The sequence below is a fragment of the Canis aureus genome, chromosome 3 (assembly GCF_053574225.1).
Source record: "Canis aureus isolate CA01 chromosome 3, VMU_Caureus_v.1.0, whole genome shotgun sequence".
In the NCBI taxonomy this organism is placed as follows: domain Eukaryota; kingdom Metazoa; phylum Chordata; class Mammalia; order Carnivora; family Canidae; genus Canis; species Canis aureus.
Window position 1 is genome coordinate 58,297,010 of NC_135613.1, and position 22,429 is coordinate 58,319,438.

The 22,429-nt window shown below is 59.3% G+C and overlaps 1 protein-coding gene across 1 annotated transcript; it reads right to left on the reverse strand.

Annotated features, from left to right (window-relative positions):
- Positions 1–12,720: 12,720 nt before the first annotated feature.
- Positions 12,721–21,245, reverse strand: AIPL1 (AIP like 1 HSP90 co-chaperone). The gene is made up of 6 exons (XM_077893142.1): positions 19,407–21,245; positions 18,680–18,859; positions 15,207–15,395; positions 14,379–14,555; positions 14,081–14,222; positions 12,721–13,498 (listed from the first exon to the last, which is right to left on the reverse strand). The coding sequence occupies exons 1-6, from the start codon at positions 19,500–19,502 to the stop codon at positions 13,296–13,298; spliced, it is 987 nt and encodes a 328-aa protein (XP_077749268.1). The 5' UTR covers positions 19,503–21,245; the 3' UTR covers positions 12,721–13,295.
- Between the last annotated feature and the right edge of the window lie 1,184 nt (positions 21,246–22,429).

The following is a 22,429-nucleotide window of genomic DNA, read 5'->3' on the forward strand; positions in this document are numbered from 1 at the left end:
GTACGCTTAGCCTGTGATCTATGGGTTTTGGAGTCATCTCTGTTAATTAAACTCCTGAATATAATTTGGAGGTAAGAGTGCTTGGCCAGTATTTCAGACGGTCCCTGGGGAACCGGAAGCACAGGAGAGAGGACGCCGTCTGGCCAAGCGCCAGGGAACACAGTCACTCAGGGGAGCCTGCAGGGAATCGCATGGATGGAGCAGGGACACCTGGGTGGAAAAGTCTACGTGCACAGAACCCCGACTTGCTTTACCAGCCCGGCATGGCACAGGGAGCGATTCTGGTTCCTGGTGGTGGCTCTCCCTGTGTGGCGCCACGGCCTATGGCGCCCACAGGGGCCTAGGTGCACTTCCTCCACAGCCAGTGGCTCCAGGTCCTGTGCCATCTCCTGCTCGCCCAGGAGCCAGGGTCCCCTGACCTTCCCTGACATCCCGAATCGAGCCGTCTTCCCCACCAGACTGTGCGCAGGCCACAGAGGCACTGCAGGGACGGAAGGCCATGCACCTTTGCAAGGAGATCAATAGGTAATTAAGTCCTGTCTGTGCGGCGGGGCCCAGGCCAGTCTGATTGAGAATGGGATCAGGCAGAAGCAGAGAGGGGTCAAGACTGGCCAGGCAGGCCCTGGACACGCCCGGGAGACTGACCGTCTGTCCACCTGAGGCTGCTGGGTCCTGGGACAAGTCCAAGCCAGCAGAACCAGGGGGCGACGGCTCTGTGACTTCTCTCTGCTGGGTCTGCAGAGGAGTGGGCTCCGTGCTGCCTCCCCACCACGTGCCTGCCACCTTCCCTGTCCCTCCTGTGGAGGAGTGTGAGGGCTGGAAATAACCCTCCCTATCGTCAGAGAGGCCAAGGCTTGCGTCCTGTGGGGTCACCCACTGCCCCACCCCCCGACCCCCGTGTAATGTGAGCAAAGAAGAACACTGACCCGGGGCACCTGGCTGGCTCAGCGGTTGAGCATCTGCCTTCGGCTTAGGTGGTGATCCTGGGGTCCTGGGATCGAGTCCCACATCGGGCTCCCTGCATGGAGCCTGCTTCTCCCTCTGCCTGTGTTTCTGCCTCTCTCTCTGTGTCTCTCATGAATAAATAAATAAAATCTTAAAAAATAAAAAACAAAAACAAAAAAAAACACCCACCTGACAGGGTTGTCAGTGAGGGTTCCGGAAGATGACAAGGACCAGCAGAAGCACAGTGCCTGGCACACAGTGGGCACCGCAGGGGACAAGCCAGCAGCATCAGCACGGCAGATGGCTTCCCATCATAGCACCTGAAAGAGCTGCATCAAAGGAAGAGCCCACGGCTGTCCGGAAGGGATGAGGATGGAGCGGGACGTCCCTCCAGGTTTTTTTTTTTTTTTAATTGGAGTTCTTTTTTTTTTAATTTATTTTTTATTGGTGTTCAATTTGCCAACATATAGCATAACACCCAGTGCTCATCCCATCAAGTGCCCCCCTCAGTGCCCGTCACCCAGTCACCCCCACCCCTCGCCCACCTCCCTTTCCACCACCCCTTGTTCATTTCCTAGAGTTAGGAGCCTCTCATGTTCTGTCTCCCTTTCTGATATTTCCCACTCATTTTCTCTCCTTTCCCCTTTAGCCCCTTTCACTACTTTTTGTATTCCCCAAATGAATGAGACCATATAATGTTTGTCCTTCTCCGACTGACTTACTTCACTCAGCTAATACCCTCCAGTTCCATCCACGTCGAAGCAAATGGTGGGTATTTGTCATTTCTAATGGCTGAGGAATATTCCATTGTATACATAGACCACAGCTTCTTTATCCATTCATCTTTCGATGGACACTGAGGCTCCTTCCACAGTTTGGCTATTGTGGACATTGCTGCTAGAAACATTGGGGTGCAGGTGTCCCAGCGTTTCATTGCACCTGAATCTTTGGGGTAAATCCCCAACAGTGCAATTGCTGGGTCGTAGGGCAGGTCTATTTTTAACTCTTTGAAGAACCTCCACACAGTTTCCAGAGTGGCTGCACCAGTTCACATTCCCACCAACAGTGCAAGAGGGTTCCCCTTTCTCCACAGCCTCTCCAACATTTGTGGTTTCCTGTCTTGTTCATTTTCCCCATTCTCACTGGTGTGAGGTGGGATCATATTGTGGTTTTGATTTGTATTTCCCTGATGGCAAGTGATGCAGAGCATTTTCTCATGTGCATGTTGCCATGTCTGTGTCTTCCTCTGTGAGATTTCTCTTCATGTCTTTTGCCCATTTCATGACTGGATTCTTTGTTTCTTTGGTGTTGAGTTTAAGAAGTTCGTTATAGATTTTGGAAACTAGCCCTTTATCTGATATGTCATTTGCAAATATCTTCTCCCATTCTGTAGGTTGTCTTTTAGTTTTGTTGACTGTTCCTTTTGCTGTGCAGAAGCTTTTGATCTTGATGAAGTCCCAATAGTTCATTTTTGCTTTTGTTTCTTTTGCCTTCATGGATGTATCTTGCAAGAAGTTACTGTGGCCAAGTTCACAAAGGGTGTTGCCTGTGTTCTCCTCTAGGATTTTGATGGAATCTTGTCTCACATTTAGATCTTTCATCCATTTTGAGTTTATCTTGGTGTCTGATGTAAGAGAATGGTCTAGTTTCATTCTTCTGCATGTGGCTGTCCAATTCTCCCAGTGCCATTTATTGAAGAGACTGTCTTTTTTCCAGGGGATAGTCTTTCCTGCTTTGTCGAATATTAGTTGACCATGGAGTTGAGGGTCCACTTCTGGATCCTCTATTCTGTTCCATTGATCTATGTGTCTGTTTTTGTGCCAGTACCACACTGTCTTGATGAGCACAGCTTTGTAGTACAACCTGAAATCTGTGATGCCTCTGGCTTTGGTTTTCTTTTTTAGTATTCCCCTGGCTATTCGGGGTCTTTTCTGATTCCACACAAATCTTAAGATGATTTGTTCCAACTCTCTGAAGAAAGTCCATGGTATTTGACAGGGATTGCATTAAATGTGTATATTGCCCTGGGTAGCATTGACATTTTCACAGTATTAACTCTTCCAATCCATGAGCACGGAATATTTTTCCATCTCTTTGTGTCTTCCTCAATTTCTTTCAGAAGTGTTCTGTAGTTTTTAAGGTATAGGTCCTTTACCTCTTTGGTTAGGTTTATTCCTAGGTATCTTATGTTTTTGGGTGCAATTGTAAATGGGATTGACTCCTTAATTTCTCTTTCTTCAGTCTCATTGTTAGTGTATGGAAATGCCACTGATTTCTGGGCATTGATTTTGTATCCTGCCACGCTACCGAATTGCTGTATGAGTTCTAGCAATCTTGGGGCGGAGTCTTTTGGATTATTCTATGTACAGTATCATGTCATCTGCAAAGAGGGAGAGTTTGACTTCTTTGTCAATTCGAATGTCTTTTTTTTTTAAGATTTTATTTATTCATAGAGACACAGAGAGAGAGAGAGAGAGAGGCAGAGACAGAAGCAGGCTCCATGCAGGGAGCCCGACGTGGGACTCGATCCCGGGTCCCCAGGATCACACCTCAGGCTGCAGGCAGCGCTAAACCGCTGCGCCACAGGGGCTGCCCAATTCGAATGTCTTTAATGTCTTTTTGTTGTCTGATTGCTGAGGCTAGGACTTCCAGTATATGTTGAATAGCAGTGGTGAGAGTAGACATCCCTGTCTTGTTCCTGATCTTAGGGGAAAGGCTCCCAGTGTTTCCCCATTGAGAATGATACTTGCCTCCAGCTTTAATAAAGTCCCAACCCTGTGATTTATTTCTCGAGAGAGGTTTGTCCAGAGGCTGGACACACAGGATGAGGGTGAGGAGGGGGTAGGCGCCAGATGTGCCTGGTCCCCTATGGCCACCTTCCCACTTCCATGCACCGAGGGGTGCAGCATCCCTCCCCCTGGGCTGAGGGATGTGGAGGGACACGACTCGGGCCCCCGTGGGTGCCCATCAGAGCTGGTTTGGGTGGATGCTCACTTGCTTCATCTTCTCAGGCCCCCAGGTGAGCTTATTCGTCTGCAGCAAACTCGGGGAGCCACCTGCACCTGTGGAGGCTCCCAGTGTCACTAACACAGGACCTGGTTGCAAGTCATGTCCTGGAAGGGATGGCTGTGCTCTCTGGGGTGCACAAACTTCCGAGGGTCCGACTCATCTGTGTGAAGTCTGTGTTTCTCATGCAAGATTTTGTTGGAGACAAAGGCTAGTGACCCAGAGGGGCTCCGGCGTGTGACCCGAGAGGGAGGGAAGGTCAGGGGTGCCTCCAATCGTGTGAGGACACATGTGTGGCTGGCCCTGGTGCATGGACCTCAGTCTAGGGCCAGGGTCACCCTGGAGACGTAGCCTGAACTCAGCCTGTGACTGCGGTCAATCCTCGGCCTGTGGCCAGAATCCAGGCTCACACTGGGGCCATTGCTGGGACTCCACCTGAGGATGGGAACGGGATTTTTCTGACGCAAAGTCTAACAGTTCCTGCAAACAAAACCTGCGGCCAACGTTCTGGGGGCACTGGGCTCGAGTCATGCCGGGGACGCGCGCAGGACAGAAATAAATCATTCCCCTTGGTGATGTCCTGCGTCTTCAAGCCCCCAGGCGACATCCCCGTGGACGCTGTCCATGCGAGCACACATGCCGGTGCTTGCCTGTCTGCCGCCAGCGCACCTGCCGAAACCCTCCCGCCGCTTACTGCCCCCAGAGACCCTTGGCAGGCAGGGCCCTGACCCTCGGGTACCCGTGTGCTCTCTGCCAGTGATGGGCACTAGGACAGGAGGCCAGTGGGCAGGGCCACCGCAGAGCAGGTGTGCAGGGGCGCCCGGGACCCCTCCCCACCTGGCTCCGCTCGCCCGCATCCCCTCTCTGCCATCCCCACTGTGTTCACCAGGCTGATCCAGAAGCCATGCTCTCCCACAGCATTAAAAAATAATTTATAGAAATAATGTTCCTTTAATAAAAGCCACATCAGATGATACAATTTTTACAGCACATGATAGAATAAGAAGGGTCCAAGCTCTTGCGGGAAAATGAATCTCTCCCACTCCCATATGCTCACAGCGATACGACCTCCGCGGGCGCATATAATATATCGACTTGGAAGCTTGAGTTTCAGTATAATCGGGCCAAGCTGGCCACTCGTTCTGCTCCAGAGAGTCCTCCAAAGACAGGCTCTTTCGGCCTGGCTCATAAATATGAGGATCTTCCCTTTTTTATATATATATAATTAAATAGTTAGTGGCTAAATTGCATTGTAATTGATTGCAAAATTGCTTTTTTAATGAGATTTAGACACTAGGAAATAGCTTTTTTTCCCTCCGATACGCCCAAGCCAAACCCAGTCATCTTGACAACAAATTGCATCCCGGGCCTCCTGGGCACATGTACGACAGCAATGCACAGCCAGCAGGGATGGGGCTGCCTCTCAGCCCATGGGGACCCAGCCCCATTCAGGTGCCCACCGACCAGCAGAGCAGGGGGTGGGGGGAGCTGAGACCATCATGCGCGCCCCTCTCCGTCAGGGCAGGATGCTGAAGGCGGCTCCGGGAAGCGTGTCTCCTACATCTCCCCGCAGCTCATTACATGCCTGTCACTGGAGAGAACCGCGAGGCCCCCCCGGGCCCCCCCACCCCCAGCACACACTGCAGGTGGCCCCCCAGCTGGTTGTACCCACCGCTCAGCTTCCTGGAACCTGTAGGGGGAGGCTTTTACATTTAGCGGGTGGAGACATGCCCTCCCGCCCCCACCCACAACACCAGCGCTGCAAGCATGGCCTCCAAGGGCTCACAGCGCCCCACTCTCCAGAGTCAGCTGCTTTTATAAATAAAGTTTTATTGGAACACGGCCCCAGCTGTCAGTTAGGTAGAGTCTGCGGCTGCACTCCCGGGGGCCGGGACAGCGGAACTGGGCAGCCACACACAGACCACGCGGCCACAAAGCATGCAGCCCGTCCTAGCAGGACGGCTTTGCTCTGGATGTTTCCAGGAACCTGAGAAGCCCAGCCCAGCATGACCTCCAGGTGGGAGCAACCCCACGGGGTTGGCGTGTCCCCCTCTCCCTGCCCCTGCCCTCCCCTCCCTCTCGGATCACACGCCGGAGCCCCTCTGGGTCACTAGCCTTTGTCTCCAACAAAATCTTGCATGAGAACCACAGACTTCACACAGATGAGAGCAGAGTGTGGCGGGCTGGGGGATCCCACCCGTCAGTGCCCCCTCCCCAGGCACTGTTTGTGACACCGAGGCCTGTAGAGCTCCAGGCTCCCCCACCAGGCCCCCCACCAGTCCCCCGAGTCCACCTCCCTGCAGCAGGGCTGGTCCTGCCCTGACCCTTGCCCTCCTGGTGGCTCTGTCTTCTCTCAGTACAAGCGTGAGCTCCCCAAGGGCAGCCTGTGTCTGGATCATGTTTGCACCCGACAGGCCCTCTCAATCATTCATTCACTCATTCATTCATTCATTCATTCATTCATTCCCTTGATCCTCATGAGCTTGACCCAAGTCCTTGCTCAGCCACACCCTTGATTCATCCTGGCTGGCTTGCTTGCCCACAGTGCCCTGGGGCTGCGGGTGTGAACTGACACACATGCAGTCTCTGCCTCCTGAAGCTCAGCCATAGATGCGCCCACGTAATGGTGCCTCCCACCATGCTGCCTGGTGGGGGACACAGCCACCGACCCAACGGTCACACACACAGTGCAGAATTCTAGGAGGGGCCTCATTCCCATAGGAGCACAGGTCCTATGTGGGCCATGGAACACACCCTCCCTGAGGAAGATGGGTGGCCCCGAGACCCAGAGGACGAGCAGATGTCACCAGTAAGCCGGGCAGGCAGAAAACGCTGCTCTGCCTACAGGGGACGGCATGTGCAGAGGCCCTGGGGCCATGGGAGTCTGGGGGCCTCTCACAATTGCAGAGGAGGCAGAACCGAGGAGGAGCTGTGTGTCTGTTGGGGGGACTTTGAGTGGGAGCCACGTGGACAGGTCTGCGCCTAGAAGAGGCATCACCGGTAGCTGAGGGGGCGCGGGGTCTGCAGGTAGGAGGGTGTGCAGCCCCTGCAATGGCAGCGGAGGCTGAGAACAGGTGCATCTCAGATGGATTCAGGGGCTAAGACAGGGCTTGACCTGCTCGGATGTGGAGGAGGAAGGAGTCAGGGTGCCTGCCCCTTGGGCCTTGGAGGAGCAGCGGGACAACCAGCCCAGTGCCCCCCGCCCTGCCCCGTGCACAAGGAGCCGGCATGGAGTCCTCCTGCCCACGAGGAGCTGACCTGCTGTCCCTCCAGCCCCCCTGCCCACAAGGAGCCAGCCTGCTGTCCCCCTGCCCACCCTGGCATGAGGAGCCAGCATGCTGCTCTCCGGGGCCCCCAGCACCAGCATCCCCTCGCATCCACCACCCAGCTGGGTTCCTTGTAATGACCCCATAGGTTAGGTCCACTTACTGCCAGGCCTGGGGCCCATCCATGCCAACCCAGCCCACTCACGGTCCCCATCCAGCTCCAGATCCCCAGGGCCTCCCAGCACCATCCCGCCCCCAGTTGCCCTGTGTGTCCCTTCAGTGACCCTCCTCAAACACATAAGGCACCTGAGGCTTGTCCCGAAGCCCCTGGTTCCGTCCCGCAGCCGGTCAGTGAGCTGGGAGCCGGCCCCATGCAGACACAGAAGCAGAAGTCAGGAGGCTGTCACTGGAGCAGTAGCACATCCCCAGACTGCTTGGCCAGTGGTTGAGGCTTCACCAGTGGGAGAGCCCCTAAAACATAAGTTCCCTTTCTTCCCAAAAGACCCCCTCCCACCTGCGGAAGAGTCCAGCGTGCATGCATGTTCCTGGCGGCCACAACCTCCCTCCATGTAAGACTCGGGGACCCAGTTCCTGCCACCTTGTGTCCCACGGTCCTCTGAGGCAGGCCTCAGCCAGCTTCTTCTGTAACTGGCCAGACTGCACGTGTTGCAGGTTTTGTGCATCAGGATGCCCGTGTCACAACTACTCAGCTCTGCTGTCGTCGTGGGAAAGCAGGTCCAGATGAGACCTGAAAGGACGGGTGCGACCAAATGACGGTAAACTGTACTCATGGGGCATCTGGGTGGCTCAGTGGTTGAGCATCTGCCTTCGGCTCAGGGTGTGACCCCTGGGGTCCTGGGATCGAGTCCCGCACCAGGCTCCCCGCATGGAGAATGCTTCTCCCTCTGCCTGTGTCTCCACCTTTCTCTCTGTGTCTCTCATGAATAAATCAATAAAATCTTAAAAAAAACAAAACAAAACTTTACTTGCAAAGGCAAGCAGCAGATGGGAATAGCCATGTTCCAATAAAACTTTATTTATAAAGACACTGCATACCAGGTTTGCACATGGGCTGTATTTCGTCCCCTGCTCCCAGGGGGCTGAGGGGTAAGGAGAGGGCCTAGGAACAGTCCTTTCAGTCACATGTCACCCCCGCATCCGCTCCTGCATCCCCTATCCCCCTCCTCCATGGAAGGGCAGCACAGGTCTTGGTGACAGGAGAGCCTGGGCACTGAGCTACTGAGTTATGTTCAGCTGGCACTTCTCAAGTGCCTACTGTGTGTGGCAGGCTCCACGCTCCATGGGGAGCTGGGCAGCCATAGGGACACGGCTCCAGCCCGGGAGGAAGCAGGATCTGTGTAAATGGAAAACGCAGCTGCATCTGATCTATGCCACGCGCTCGCTTTCTGAGGCTCTTAGTTCTCAAACAGGTGAGAAGCAGCGCCCCACCAGGCGCTGGAGGAAGAGACACAAAATCCGTAGAGGCATCGCGGCAGGCAGGTTCTGTCTCCCCTGACTCCCCTCTGCCCAGTGCCGACCCAGCTCACAGACAGCTCCCGGGTTTGCTGGGTGGGAGACGCACCCAGGTCCTCAGGCTCCTCCACAGAGCTGGGTGCTAGGGGCTTCTCATCCTCTGTGGGTGGGTTCGTGAATCCAAGCCAGAGACCCCTGATTACTGCGAAGGCAAAGGGGAATCGTTTGCACTCCACCGCCCCCCCCAAAGAACAAACGTTTAGATCCCTGGAGTAGAGGGCTGGGAGGGAAGACTTGGATCTAAGAATCTGTAACATGAACAGTTGAGGATTCTATTTTCTTAAGATTTTATTTATTCATGAGAGACCCAGAGAGAGAGGCAGAGACACAGGCAAAGGGAGAGCAGGCTCCCTGCAGGGAGCCCAATGTGGGACTCGATCCCAGGACCTGGCATCACTACCTGAGCCAAAGGCAGATGCTCACCCACCGAGCCACTCAGGAGTCTCTGGGCCTCATTCTTTTAGAATGAAGATGGATGGGCGCCCCTGGGTTGAGTAGGTTGCAGGTGGTCTGCTAACACTTCTTCCCAGCTGCTTGTTCCTCAAACATCCTGAAGACCTCATTTGGCACCCAGAACATTGTAAACAAAGAAACAGAAGCTGGCTACTTAGTATTTCTGCAAACCCCATGGCATCCTGGGCCTGAGAGTTCAAGGTGCCAGCCTGGAAGAACAACCTTGGGCCCACCACCCCGACCTCCCATCCCCTGCAAGGAAAATAAAATGCTGAAGTAGTGACCGAATTCATCAAATAAAGGGTGCCTCTCTCTGTCTCTGCCTCTCTCTGTCTCTCATAAATCAATAAATAAAATCTTAAAAAAAGAAAAACAAAACAATGGGGCCAGCTGGCTTCGTTGACTGAGGTCTTGGCAGCATGGGTAGGACTCTCCGGGCTCCCCCGAGAGTATCAATTGTGAACAGGTTGAAAGTTGGGACTCACACAGAAGAGGTGAAGTATATTGTGGAGGACGACGGAGCAAAGGAAGACGAGGGTGGATGCAGAGACCAGGTCTCTGGCCTACAGAGAAGTAGGACCTGCAGGGAGACGCTCTGGTGATCCCCTCGCCCCGCCAGGGCCCTGGGCGCTGCTGCTGACCTCCCGGTGTGGCAGCTGACGTGGGAGCTGAGCTCAGGGATGTGCCTGTCCGTCAGGAGTCTGCCCCTGTGTCGCTGACCAGTCCACCCTGGACCAGCCGCCTGCACATACACCACGGTCCTGGCTGCCATAACAGGTTCCCACCAACAAGGTGGCTTAAAACAACATGGCACTTACTACCTCACAGCCTTGGAGTTCAGACACACAAAATGGGTCTCACTGGGCTAAAATATAGAGGTTGGCAGGGCTGGGCTCCTTCTAGGAGGTTCTGGGGGTGAATCTGTCTTCTGGGGAGCACCCGAGTCCCCGGGCATGTGGCCTCTGCCTCCACCTTCATGGCCAGCAGTGTCTGGCAAGGTCCCTGTCACGCTGTCCTCACTCGGGCCTCCTCTTCCCTCTTCCGTGTCTAGGACCCTCGTGGTCCCCATGGTCCGCCAGATGCTCTGGGTTGGTCCCCCTATGTCAGGGTCAGCTCATTGGCAAACTCCAGTTCCATCTGCAGGTTTGACTGCCGTGCACCATGTAACTTCACGTATTCACAGGCTCTGGGTGTGACCCAGAGGCCGCGTCCCTGCTCCTCAGCGGGGGTCCCCACCCCCACAGCTGCCACAGAACTGGATGTTGAGCTGGAAGGAGGGTCTGCGTGGCCGGTCCTAGAGCCACCGCTGGCACAGAGACGCTGTCGGAGCAGCTCCCAGTCCAGGAACCGAGCAAAGGGATTTGTCAGGAGAAAAGAAGAGCAAACCTGAAAGGTAAGTGCACAGAGAGCAAGTGTGCGAGGGGGCGTTGGAAAGCCCCCCCCCCCCCGCTGCCTCCACACCCACACGGGGGAGGACAAGACCTGCAATCCCAGCGATCTGGGTGAGGTGGACATGGGCTGCGGGAGGTCTCTGCCCCATGGGTCAGGTTCCTTCTAGTCACTGACTCAGCTGCCCTCACCTATAAGAGCCCAGCCTCCCCATTGCATCTGAAAACTGGGACAATAATGACCCCACCCATAGGGTCACTGGGGTGAGTGCTGGCACATGTCTCTGGCAGGTCCCCTCCTCTCAGATGCCTCAATGGTCAGACTTTGCCTCGTCCATTCTCCCCGCTTCTTTTCTCCCTTACACGTACACACAGTGCACATGTGTGTGCACACGTGTACACATCTGTGTGCAGACATCCGGGTGCACATGCACACAGGCACACATGGACATGGGCACAGGCACACATACATGCATGCACATTAGAAGTGCACCATGTATGCATGTATATGTGCACACAGAGATGCGATGCACTTAGACACACATATGTGCACACATGTACATACAGACATGTGCATGTATGTGTGTCCTTTTGCATTGTGCCTGTGTGCACATGTGTATGTGCACATATGTGCACTTGTATGTGTGTGCATGCCTGTGTGCTTGCATGTGCATGTGTGCACATATCTGTGTCTAAGTGCCCGCCTGTTCTGTCCACACCTGCCCACTGCACCTGATTGCACCTGCCCCACCCCCCACCCCGTTCCACACCTCGCACCTGCCTGCCCCTGCCCGCTCCGTCCCGCCCCACCCTGCCCCTGTCCCCGCCTCGCACCTGGGTGAAGCCGCAGGATGTCGCTAGTGTGCTCCAGCACCTCGTAGTACTCCTCCTTCTTCAGCAGACACTGGCAGTAGTTGAGAATCAAGGTGTTGATCAGCTTCTCCAGCTTTAGCCACTGCACCTCCCAGGGCTTCTCCTGCAGGGGGCGGGATGCCTGTCGTGAGCCAGGCCTGCCTGCCCCCCCAGCCCCGCAGTCACCCCCCCCACCCCGCAGCCTCTCCCCCCACCCCGCAGCCGCCCCCTCCGCCCCCTCGACCCCACAACTGCCCCTCGACCCCGCAGTGCCCCCAACCTTGGTCTGCAGGTTCCTCAGGCAGACGATGGCCTCCTGGTACTTGGAGGCATCATTGTAGCGGCCCGAGGCCTAGTCCCAGCAGCCCATGGGGCAGGCAGTCAAGGCTCGTGGGGAAGTACTGCACTGAGTACTGTCACCAGGTCCAGGCCCCAGCCCTCCGCCCGGGGACCCCTGGCCCCTTGTTCCCGATGCTCCCTGCTGGCCGTCTGCAAACTGGGCCCTTGCAAAGGACAGGATGCTCTGCCCATGTCCCCAGGCCTCCTGTCCCCACCTGCCCCATGGCCAGTGGGACCTCCCTGGAGGCTGTGTAAGGGCCACAGGCAGGCTGCAGGGTTTGCATTCCCTCCTGCCCTCTCCCTCCCTCTCTCTCATGTACACACACGCATGTGCACACACACCAGGGTGAGAAGTATGTCTGGCAGGGCAGACACTACCAGGGAGGAATGAGGAGAGTGAGGCTTCCAGAGGTAGAGGTGGCCTCTGGCTGAGGCTGAGTTGGGGGCTCGGGACCCTGTGTCGCCATATGTGGCTGACCCTAGTCCCCGGACCGCATGGCATGGGGGGTGCCGTGGACTCTGTGGCAGGGTGAGAGTCTCTGGCCACGCCTGCCCACCCACCCACCGCGGTCTCAGCACCAAGGCCAGGGCAGCTCCCACCGCGTCAGGGTCAGGGGCACATTCACGCCTCAGTCCTGCTGGGGGTCCTGTGTTGGGGGAGAGCCTCACTGACCTCAGGAAAGTCCTGCTGTGGCTTCCTCGGCTCCCGGCGTCCCCCAGGGCTGACCTCCTGCCTCCTGCCCTGCGGCCTCGCACCTCGGGGGCAGAACCCAGCACCCGTGGGCCCCTGTCCTCCCCAGGGCGGGGGCTCAGACCTCAAACCTCCTGCTGCCACACAAGGGGGCGGGGCACCCCTACACCCTGCACCACCTGGAGCAGCCTCACCCTGGGGCCCGGGGCCGGGGCCTCAGAACAGCAATCACGGCACCACGCAGGGCCTGTGGGGAACTTACTCTATTTATTGGTTTCATTCATTTAGAGTCAAGGGAGGACAGACAAGAGAGGACGGAGCACAACGCAGGATTTTGGCTACAGGAGTGCAGTGTCCGTAAGCAGTGGGGATGGTGGGGGAGGAAGTGCCATCAGCCGGCCCACGCTCTTCTAGAGGATGGGTGTGGAGCTACAGAAATAACCAAGGGGAGGCTGAGGAGACTGAGGGAGGTTAGGAGAGGCTGGGGGAGGCCAGAGGAGGTAAGGGGAGGCCAGGGAGGCAAGGAGAGGATGGAGGAGGATGGAGGACATCAGGGGAGGCAGGAGAGACCAGAGGAGGCTGGGGAGTCCAGGGGAGGCTGGGGAGGCCAGGGGAGGCCACAGGAGGTAAGGGGAGGCCAGGAGATGCCAGGGAGCCTAGGGAAGGCAGGAGGAGGCTGGAGGAAGCCAGGGGAGACCAGGGAGGGAAGGGGAGGCAGAGGAGCCTGGGGGAGGCAGGAGAGGTCAGAGGAGGTAAGGGGAGGCTGGGGAGGCCAGGGGGAGTCCAGGGGAGGCTGGGGAGGCAGGGGAGGCCCCCTGCACCCTAGCCCAGCATGTTCCGGCAGCGCAGCCGCTCCTCCTCCCGCTTTTCCTCCAGGCGATTTTCCAGAAGCCGCAGCTCCCTGCGCACAGCCTTCCCCATGGATGGCTCCAGCTCCAGCACTTTCTGAAGGTCCGCCCTGGCCTCGGCCTCGTTCCACACCTCCGCGTGAGCCCGGGCGCGCACGTAGTAGGCCTTCACGATTCCTGAAGGGGATCAGCCCAGCTTTGAAGGCAGCCCCCGGGAGGCCAGGCCTCACCTGCCCACAAAACTCCTGGCCCTGACCGTGATCCTTAACTTTTCCGTATCCCTGAGCCACGGCCTGGACAGTAAACGGGGACGATTCTGGACCCACTCCTGTCCCTTGCGGGGACCCTGCTCATGTTCTCCCCCACAGGCTCCCCGAGGGCTCTGGGCCCCACCGCGTGCCTGCCCCCGCGGCTGCTCCAGGCGCCAGACCAGGCGAGGTGAGCAGTGAACCAGTGCCCGGTGTCCAGGAGGAGGGCGGCCGGGACCCAGCACAGCCCTCACCTCCGCACGAAACACCTGCTGGTGGGGAAGGGCCAGAGGCTGGTGGGAGTCCCAGCGGGTGGGTGTCTGAGCAGGACCGCCCCCCGCAGGCCCCACACTGCCCTGCTTGCACCTGTGTGCACCCTCCTGTTCTGTCCATACCTGCCCACTGCACCTGATTGCACCTGCCCCACCCCCCCACCCTGTTCCACACCTCGCACCTGCCTGCCCCTGCCCGCTCCGTCCCGCCCCACCCTGCCCCTGTCCCCGCCTCGCACCTGGGTGAAGCCGCAGGATGTCGCTAGTGTGCTCCAGCACCTCGTAGTACTCCTCCTTCTTCAGCAGACACTGGCAGTAGTTGAGAATCAAGGTGTTGATCAGCTTCTCCAGCTTTAGCCACTGCACCTCCCAGGGCTTCTCCTGCAGGGGGCGGGATGCCTGTCGTGAGCCAGGCCTGCCTGCCCCCCCAGCCCCGCAGTCACCCCCCCCACCCCGCAGCCTCTCCCCCCACCCCGCAGCCGCCCCCTCCGCCCCCTCGACCCCACAACTGCCCCTCGACCCCGCAGTGCCCCCAACCTTGGTCTGCAGGTTCCTCAGGCAGACGATGGCCTCCTGGTACTTGGTGGAGGCATCATTGTAGCGGCCCAGCTTGAAGAGCCGGTTCCCCTCTCCATGGAGGATGGGTACCGCCTGCATCTTCTCCTCATTGTTCAGGCTCCACGTCTCCCTCTGGTACTCACTTGGGGCCTCCACCTGCCCCAGGAGCAGCCGGTGGTGAGGCGGGGACCCTGGCTACCCACACCCCCTGCGGCCTCTGCATGGTCCATGGGGTAGGAAAGCAGCACGAGCCCGTGGGCTGGGCCCATCCACAGACACAGGGGATGGAGCCCTGGGCCTGGGGCCTGTGCTAAAGCAGCACCTTTGTGCATGTTAGGAACACATGGCCCTTGTCAACATCAGACTTTGAATACTCAGAAAAGTCACCATACTTGTTTGTCCAGAACAAGACCCTTTATTGCCAACTGCCGGAAAAGCGTCACCCTAAAGGTTCAGGTGTACAAAGTCTATAATGTCCTTAGAGGTGACGCCCTTGTGCAGTGTGCAAACTGCACAACTGTCCGAGCAGGCCCACTAAGGCCCTTTGTGGACACAGTTCTCTTATTTATCAGTTCACCCACGTAGCCCTCAGGCGGAACCTCATCCTTGGCCATCAACTGACTCGCAACCCGGGCTTGATGCTCTCCCACCACCCCACAAACAAGGGTGTGGCTCGTGAACCGTCTCATGCTCTAGGGAGAAGGCAGGTGATGCCCCAGGCCACTGCTCACCCGCTGCCCACCCCCCAACCCAGGCTCCCTGGGGCTGAGACCGCCCCCTGCACCCCCCCTCCACCCCAGGGCACACCTGCAGCAGCTCTATCATGAAGATGAGGGGCTGCGGCTCCTTCTGCAGCTCGTCCAGGTCCTCGTAGCCCAGCGTGTGATAGGCAAACATGTTGGCCAAGCCGCACGTGTGTACGTGCCACTCAGTGGGGTCCTTGCCCTCCGCCACCTGCCGCAGGCTCCGGGACAGGATGGGGTAGACTCCTGTGTGCTGGTGGGGAGACAGCGGATGGCACGGGCCCCTGTGCTCAGAGCCGGCCCGGCCCCCCTGCTCTCAGCCCCTGCCCACCCCTGCTATGAACTGTGGGTGCCTGTGCCCCTGGCAAACTCCTCCTGCTACAGCTGCCCGTCTCTCAGTGACCTGGCCAGGGAGGCACTTGTTCCCATCAGAGGGTGAGTAAGGGGGGCACCCCAGAGCCCAGGGAGACCGAGTAACGTGCATAAGGTCGCACAGCTGGGAACACAGAGCCCGGATTGCAGCATGCCTGTGGAGGACACATGGTGCCCGTGCTCGGCCCTGGCATACTTCTGTCCCCCAGGAGACTGGAGCCTGGGGGGGGGTCTCTGGGCTGTGGGGGGAGGGGCAGCTCCAGGGGCTGGACTGGCCTCTTGCTGGTGCTACTGGGGATGAGCAGGGAGCCTGGGCCGCACACCTGTGTGTGCACCTGTCACAGTGCAGCCATCGTGGGTTAGAGGCGAGACAGATACACCCCTGCTCCAAGCTGGGTGGACAGGGGCGGGGAAATTAGCCCTGCAGGCCTCCGCTTCCCCATCCACAAGCTGTCTCCGAGAGCCCACCCCCCCGCCTGCACGGGGTCAGCGACAGCCTGTCTCAGGCCCCCCTAGGCATCTGCAGGAGCCACTCAGTGCATCCCCCAAGTCAGGGAAGGTCAGCCTGCCCAGCCCCCCCCCACCTGCCAGGATTAGCCCAGAACACAGCCCGAGGCTCCTTCCTGACAGAAGCCACCAGATGGTCGTTAATGCCACAGGGATCGAGGCTGAACTAGGGAGGGAGAGCCCCCCCCCGCAACCCGGGGTGGCAGGCAGGAGGGGGAGGGGACGGCCCCCAGCTCCAGCTTGCAGGCCTGCCTCCCAGAAAGGGCACTGAGCCAGGGCCCGGGTCAGGTGGCTGCCCAGGCAAGAGACACCTGCATCCTAGGAGAAGCAGAACGGCGGGCAGCAAGAGGGCTCGGGGGGCACCAGGTGCTGGAGGAAGAGGAGGAGGAGGAAGGCCAGGGACAGATCCTGAGTCCTGTGCCCACTGGGCGGCAGCAGGAGGGCGGGGAGGGCAGGCCTGGTCCTGTGCTCCAACCCAGCCCACCTGCCTGGCACAGGGGTGGGCAGAACAGCAGAGCCACGCGTGGGGCTCCAGCCCCAGGGACTGGGACCCAGTTTATGAGCCGGGCCAGGGGCGCTGGGATCCCCACGCCTCTCCTGGGCCTCAAGGTCCCAGTGCAGCTCTGTGTACAAGGCTGTGTTGACACTGGAGGCTACAAGCTGGTCACAGACCACATTCTTCAGGTCTGGCTTTGTCCTATCCTTCATGTGTGCAGTCCTGGTCGACTAGGTAACCAACATTCAAATGCCAAGGGACTCAGATTTCTGGCTCATCCTAAAAGCTCAGGACCTCCGACCGCATGCCCGGCATCTGGCTAGAGCTGAGGACTGGCGGCCCCATTTGGACCAGGCGGATGATCTGCGGCCAGCCAGAGCTCCTGGCCCCCCGTGGAATTTGAGTCTGCAACCCTTGGCCTCGCAGTCCTGGGCTCCAGCACAAAATCCCGCAGACAGACCAGCATCCCGGATGCCACCTCTCTCCCTGCGGGTAGACCTGGAGAACTCCTACTCACCCTCCAATACCCAGTCCAACAGCATCTTGAAGATGATTCCTCAAGACCCTAAAGCGCTAGTTGCCCATGGCCTATGGCCCCACAGAGGCCTGCCCTCCCATATGTGCAGCTGCCCTGCACTGAAATTGCCTGAGCGTGCATGCCTCCCACAGGACTGGGTTCCTTCCAGGGCAGAGCTTGGTCTGTTACATTCCTTTTTTTTTTTTTTTTTAATTTATGATAGTCATTACACAGAGAGAGAGAGAGAGAGAGGCAGAGACACAGGCAGAGGGAGAAGCAGGCTCCATGCACTGGGTGCCCGACGTGGGATTCGATCCCGGGTCTCCAGGATCGCGCCCTGGGCCAAAGGCAGGCGCCAAACCGCTGCGCCACCCAGGGATCCCCATGTTACATTCCTAACATACAGCCCGGTTCCAAGCTGGTGCCCAGGGAGTGTTTTCAGACAGACAGACACGCAGCAGGCACAGGACAGGCGGCTGCGTAGCGACGCCAAGACTGGATAATGAATAACATGGGTCGAGGGGACAGGAGGGTGAATTGGTTCCCAGGTGCGCAGATGGAGAAAGGGGGGTACATCGCGGGATAAACGGCTGCGGTAAGTGCATACAGGTGTGTGTGTGCATGTGTGCACGCGTGGGCCAGGAGGGGACACAGCGGGCTGTCAGAAACGCAGTGGTCACCACAGCACCGAGGTTGCCAGCCTGCGAGCCAGGCCGAGCCTCAGCTACCACGTGGCCCCAAGGTCAGAGCCACAAAGGCTGTCCTCCCACAAGCAAAGCCGGCAGATATCACCTCAAAGGACCCAACACCGCAAGGAAGCCATTGTCTGAAGACTGCTCATCACAACACAATTCACCTCTTGCTAAACCATCAGAACCGGTAGTGAACAGACGTAGCTCACCTGGTGTGTGCAGGTGACCCAAGATGCCAGGGAGGAGGCGGCGGGCCAGGCTGGGTCAGCTGTGAGGGGACTGCAGATCCCCCTGACCCTGACTCTTAACCCGTTTAACCCACAGCAGATCACTTCCCTTCTCTGCCCCTTATGTGTCCTCATCAGTGAAACAGGGATGTTAGTGTTTGGAACTCCTCCAGCACATTCTAGAAGAGGCCTTCGCTCACCACCCCATCACCTATCCCCCCATTAATATCATCAATCATGATGTTGAGAACATTCCGATAATATTTCACAGACGTACACGTTAGTATTTGTGGACATGAGGAGGCGTGACCTAAACCATGTGGGGTGAAGGAGGAAAGTAGCAGGGGTGCAGGAAGCAGGCCTGGGTCCCAGGCAAGGTGGCTGCCGTGAGAGGGGGGTCATCAGGGGGCTTCCTTGTTCCTTTTGCTGGCTTTCCTATACATGTCAGGGTTTGTGTAGGACACGTTCATTTAAACGTCTGTGGGTCCGGTCATTTCCATATGGGCCACGGAGCGGGGAGGCAAAGTCCCATGGGATCTGATGGCTGCACACGCAGTGGGGGGGGGGGTGAGGGGGCAGCGCTGGACCCCACCACCACACGGGCTGTCGGTTTGGGAGCATGTTGTTTTGAGGGTCTCTTCTCCATCAGCGTGGCAGCGGGGGGAGCAATGCAGGTGGCCCCCCACGCAGGAGGCCGCGGCGAGTGTGGGCAGGCAACATACTTACAATAGAGTCGCACCAGAACTCGGCCACCTCGCCCACGCGCATGGATGTCAGCAGCACCTCCCAGACCTCCAGCTTGAACATGTTCCCGATGATGATGTGCATGGGATGGCCCACACGCTTGCTGTCGTCGATCACTGTCCGCGCCTCGTCGCATTTCGTTGTGCGGAAGTGAAAGATGACCTGGTCACCAAGGGAGGGGACCCTGGTCTGAGACAGGCTCCCGCCGGCACTCACAGGGCTGCTCAGTCAGCTCACCGCAGGGCAACCCCCCCGCCACCCACACACAGCCCCTCCTGGGGGACCCTGTCCCTCTCTGGTGGCAGCAGTGGCAACAGCAGCAGCAGTGGCACTGCAGTGGGGAAGTCCTTGCTTCCAGAGGCCCCAGATTGGAGGCCCTGGGCCCAGCCAGTCCGCCGTCCAGGGATGTCCATCAGAGACATATGGGTGAAACCAAGACTCCCAGGGCTTCTGCTTCTCACTCAACATTCGGGGCTCCAGAAAATCCCCAGAGCCCCCCACCATGTGCCCCACAGTTGACCCCACAGGATCAGAACTTTCCAGGGCACGGGCAGCATGTCAGAGCCTCCCTGATGCCCAGGTGCCAATGACCCTGGGCTGCCCACCTGGCCGTGTTCTGGCAAAGCCCATGGCGCAGTGGGGACGCAGAAGGGCTGCCTTGGAGCTTGGTGGGGGGGATCCCCCCCTGGACAGAGAGCAGCCCACTCACCCGGGACCCCGTGAGGAAATTTGGGAGCTCGCCGGTGCCCCCGTGCAGAATGGTCTTCTTGACGCCTTCCACATTCAGGAGCAGAGCTGCATCCATGGCCAGGGATGGAGGGAGGTGTGTGCTTGGGCGCAGTAATCTCCCCAGGGACAGACACCTGGTGTGGGGATTGGCCCTGCCCCCCTGGGTGGGACAATAAGCCCTAAGCCGCAGCCAGGCCTCCTGACACCCCTTCCCGAGCAGAGCGGTTTCCAGAGAAGATGGGTAGGGCACAACCGTGCGGTGCCTGGTGGCCCAGTCAAGGCCCTGCCGCCAGTCCCATCCCTGCCTCCCCTCTTTCCTGTTTCCTCCTCTTCTCCCCCCAGACTGTGTGCCCCCCCCCAGAGGAGGCGACACGGGGCGGGGGGGGGGGGGGGGGGGAGAAGCAGGGATTCTGGAGGCTCTGAAACGGGTCAAGGGAGGGGACAGGGCTGGAGACAGTTGGGGCGCTAGGGGCGGGCTGTGGGGTAGCTCTGCGCCCCCCTTTGGAGGGTCTCACCTCAGGGGTCTCTGAGCCCTGGGACCCAGGCACAGACCACCAGCGGGCCTGCCAGCACCTCCAGGCCCCTGGGATCAATGCCTTCAAGGCTCGGTGTTTGGCGCCACCTGGCGGCCAATGGAAGCGGCGGTGCAGGGGCTCTGAGGCCTGTCTCCCCGCACACTGACACTTGGGCGCCCCAGGGCGGGGGTGGGGGTGGGGGGGAGCACTGCATCGTCAGCCCCCCTCCCCCGTGCAAAGGGCTCTCCCCACCTCTCCCATCCCAACTGGTGCCCCCAGCTGTCTGCCACCCTCCAAAAGCCTGTTTTCCCCACGGAGATTGGAAGATCCCCTCCCCTGCGCCCCCTAGGAGGCTGAGGGGCCCAGCCCCTCCAGGACCCCCCCAGGAGCCATCAGCACAGGGGGGGCCCAGCCTGAGCCCCCACACCCAGCCCCAGGGTCCAGCCCCTCCGGGTGCCCTCCCAGCTGGGGGGCAAGGGCACAGGGCACAGGGGTCGTGGCCTCTGCTCCACCCTCCTCGAGGGTCCTAATGCACAGGGCGCAGGGATGGGCATCTCGGTGTGGCAAGTACAGAGGAAACAAAAGTGATTGCCACAAAGGCGGAAGGAGGGGAGAGGAGGAGGGCAGTCACGCGGGGTGGGTTCTGGCCCTGTTGTCCCCGCCACCATGACGGTTACATGGCCGTTTGCTTTCACATACGCACTATACTAGACCCTTCGTGTCAGGCATTTTGCTGCCAGCGATGGTTGCTTCCTCCCCTGTAGCAGGTGCAAAGGCACTGGGCACTGCCGGGGTCCAGCTGATAGATCTGGCCCCTCCGTGGGCAGAGGTGGGAGTGGGCTGCGGCCAGATGCTCGGGTCACTGCCTCCACATGGGCCCCCAGACGAACCTCCTAACGGCCCTCAGGAAGACAGAGCTGTCTATGCCCACCGCTCCTCGAGCCCACTGAAGGCTGTGCAGGGCCTCAGGATCCGCGCCGGCTCCTTCTCCACCCGACAGCCTTGGGGGGAGGTGGTGCTGGGGACGGGTCTTCTGTCCCTCACCCGCCTTCTTCACCCCGAGCTCCACATGGTCCTGGCATTTCACATGTTTAGGGTCTGCTCCTTCCAGCCCTGAGCATCCCACAGGGTCCGGAAACTGCTGGACTTACTGCCCTTGGCCTGGAGCCCCCAGGGTGGGGCAGGGTGGGACAGGCCCCCTTCCATCCTCCATCCTTCTCCTCCTCTCTGGTGGAGGCCACGGTTGGACCCCGAGAGCGTCCTCCTGGGACTGGCGCTCTTTCCTTACAAGGAGGAGCTGGAGCCCCTGTGCCCCCTCCCCAGCTAGGAGCCCCCCCCCCCCCCCGCAGCCCCACCCTCACCCACTCCACCCCTGCAGCCCCCGCCAGCTCTGCACCCGCACAGGATAAGGGAGAGCTTCTCATTCACAAGAAAACGTTTCTCCCTCCTCCCCGCGTTGCCATGGCCACTGCTGGGGCAGGGGGACTTTCCGAGGGACCAGGTGGGAGGCCCCAAAGGCGCCAGGCAAGCCCCCTCCACGCCCCTCAAACCTGAGGAGGTCGCGCCATCAAAGCCCACGCGCTCAGGTTGCAAAGCCAGAGACACCACCGGGCCTGGGCTCCGCGGACTCTGTACCCGGATTGGAGGGACAGCCGCCCTCCTGTGCCAGTGCTGTCCCCCGAAATGACGATGAAAATACCGCCTCAGTCCTGGGCTCGCCGTCGGGGCTGGACAGAGCGGGCTGCCCTGCGACGCCCCCAGGACCCAGCTCAGGGAGCCCACTGGTCCCCGCCGTCCTCGCGTTCCTCGCCCGGCGAGCTCGTGTCCCCGACCATGACCGCGCTTGCTTCCCCCTCCTGTGTCACGGGGGAAAGGCGAGAACTGCCCCGATCTGTGCGGCCCCTGCGGCCGACCTCGACCTCCGCGGGCCACACTCGGCCTCTGCGCGGGAAAGCGGGGCCTGCGGGCACAGCAGCCTCCCTGGTGCGCGGCGGCTTGCGGGGTCCAGCCGTGAAACAGCAAACCCGAAAATCAAAGCGCAGCACTCAGGGTGCAGTCCTGTCTCCGGAAACGTCTGTCTCACTGACAGGCCTGAGGGTGGGGTGCCGCCCTGGGTGCTGGCCCCTCTGCGCCGGGACCCCCTCGCCCCCACCCCGCAGAGTCTTGCTCCACTGGCCTCTTCTTTAGGCCTGAGCGGTCAAGGGCACGAGGTGCCATCGCTGGTCCTTTGGGTCACTGACGCCCTAAATCTGAGGAGGGGGCGCAGGGACCCGGGTCCCAGACACCGGGAATCCTACCGTCCACAAACTGAAGCCCACCGGGGCCCAGCCCAGCCTGGCCTCCCTGGACTCCAGTTTCCCCGTCTACTCCTTGGCTGCGAGGAGGGTCCTCTGAAGCCATCCCCGAAGCGCTGGGTGGGGTTGGGCGCGCGCGCGGCCCCAGCCGCGGGGAGAGGGGACTCTAAGGCCGACGGGTGGGGTCATCCAAC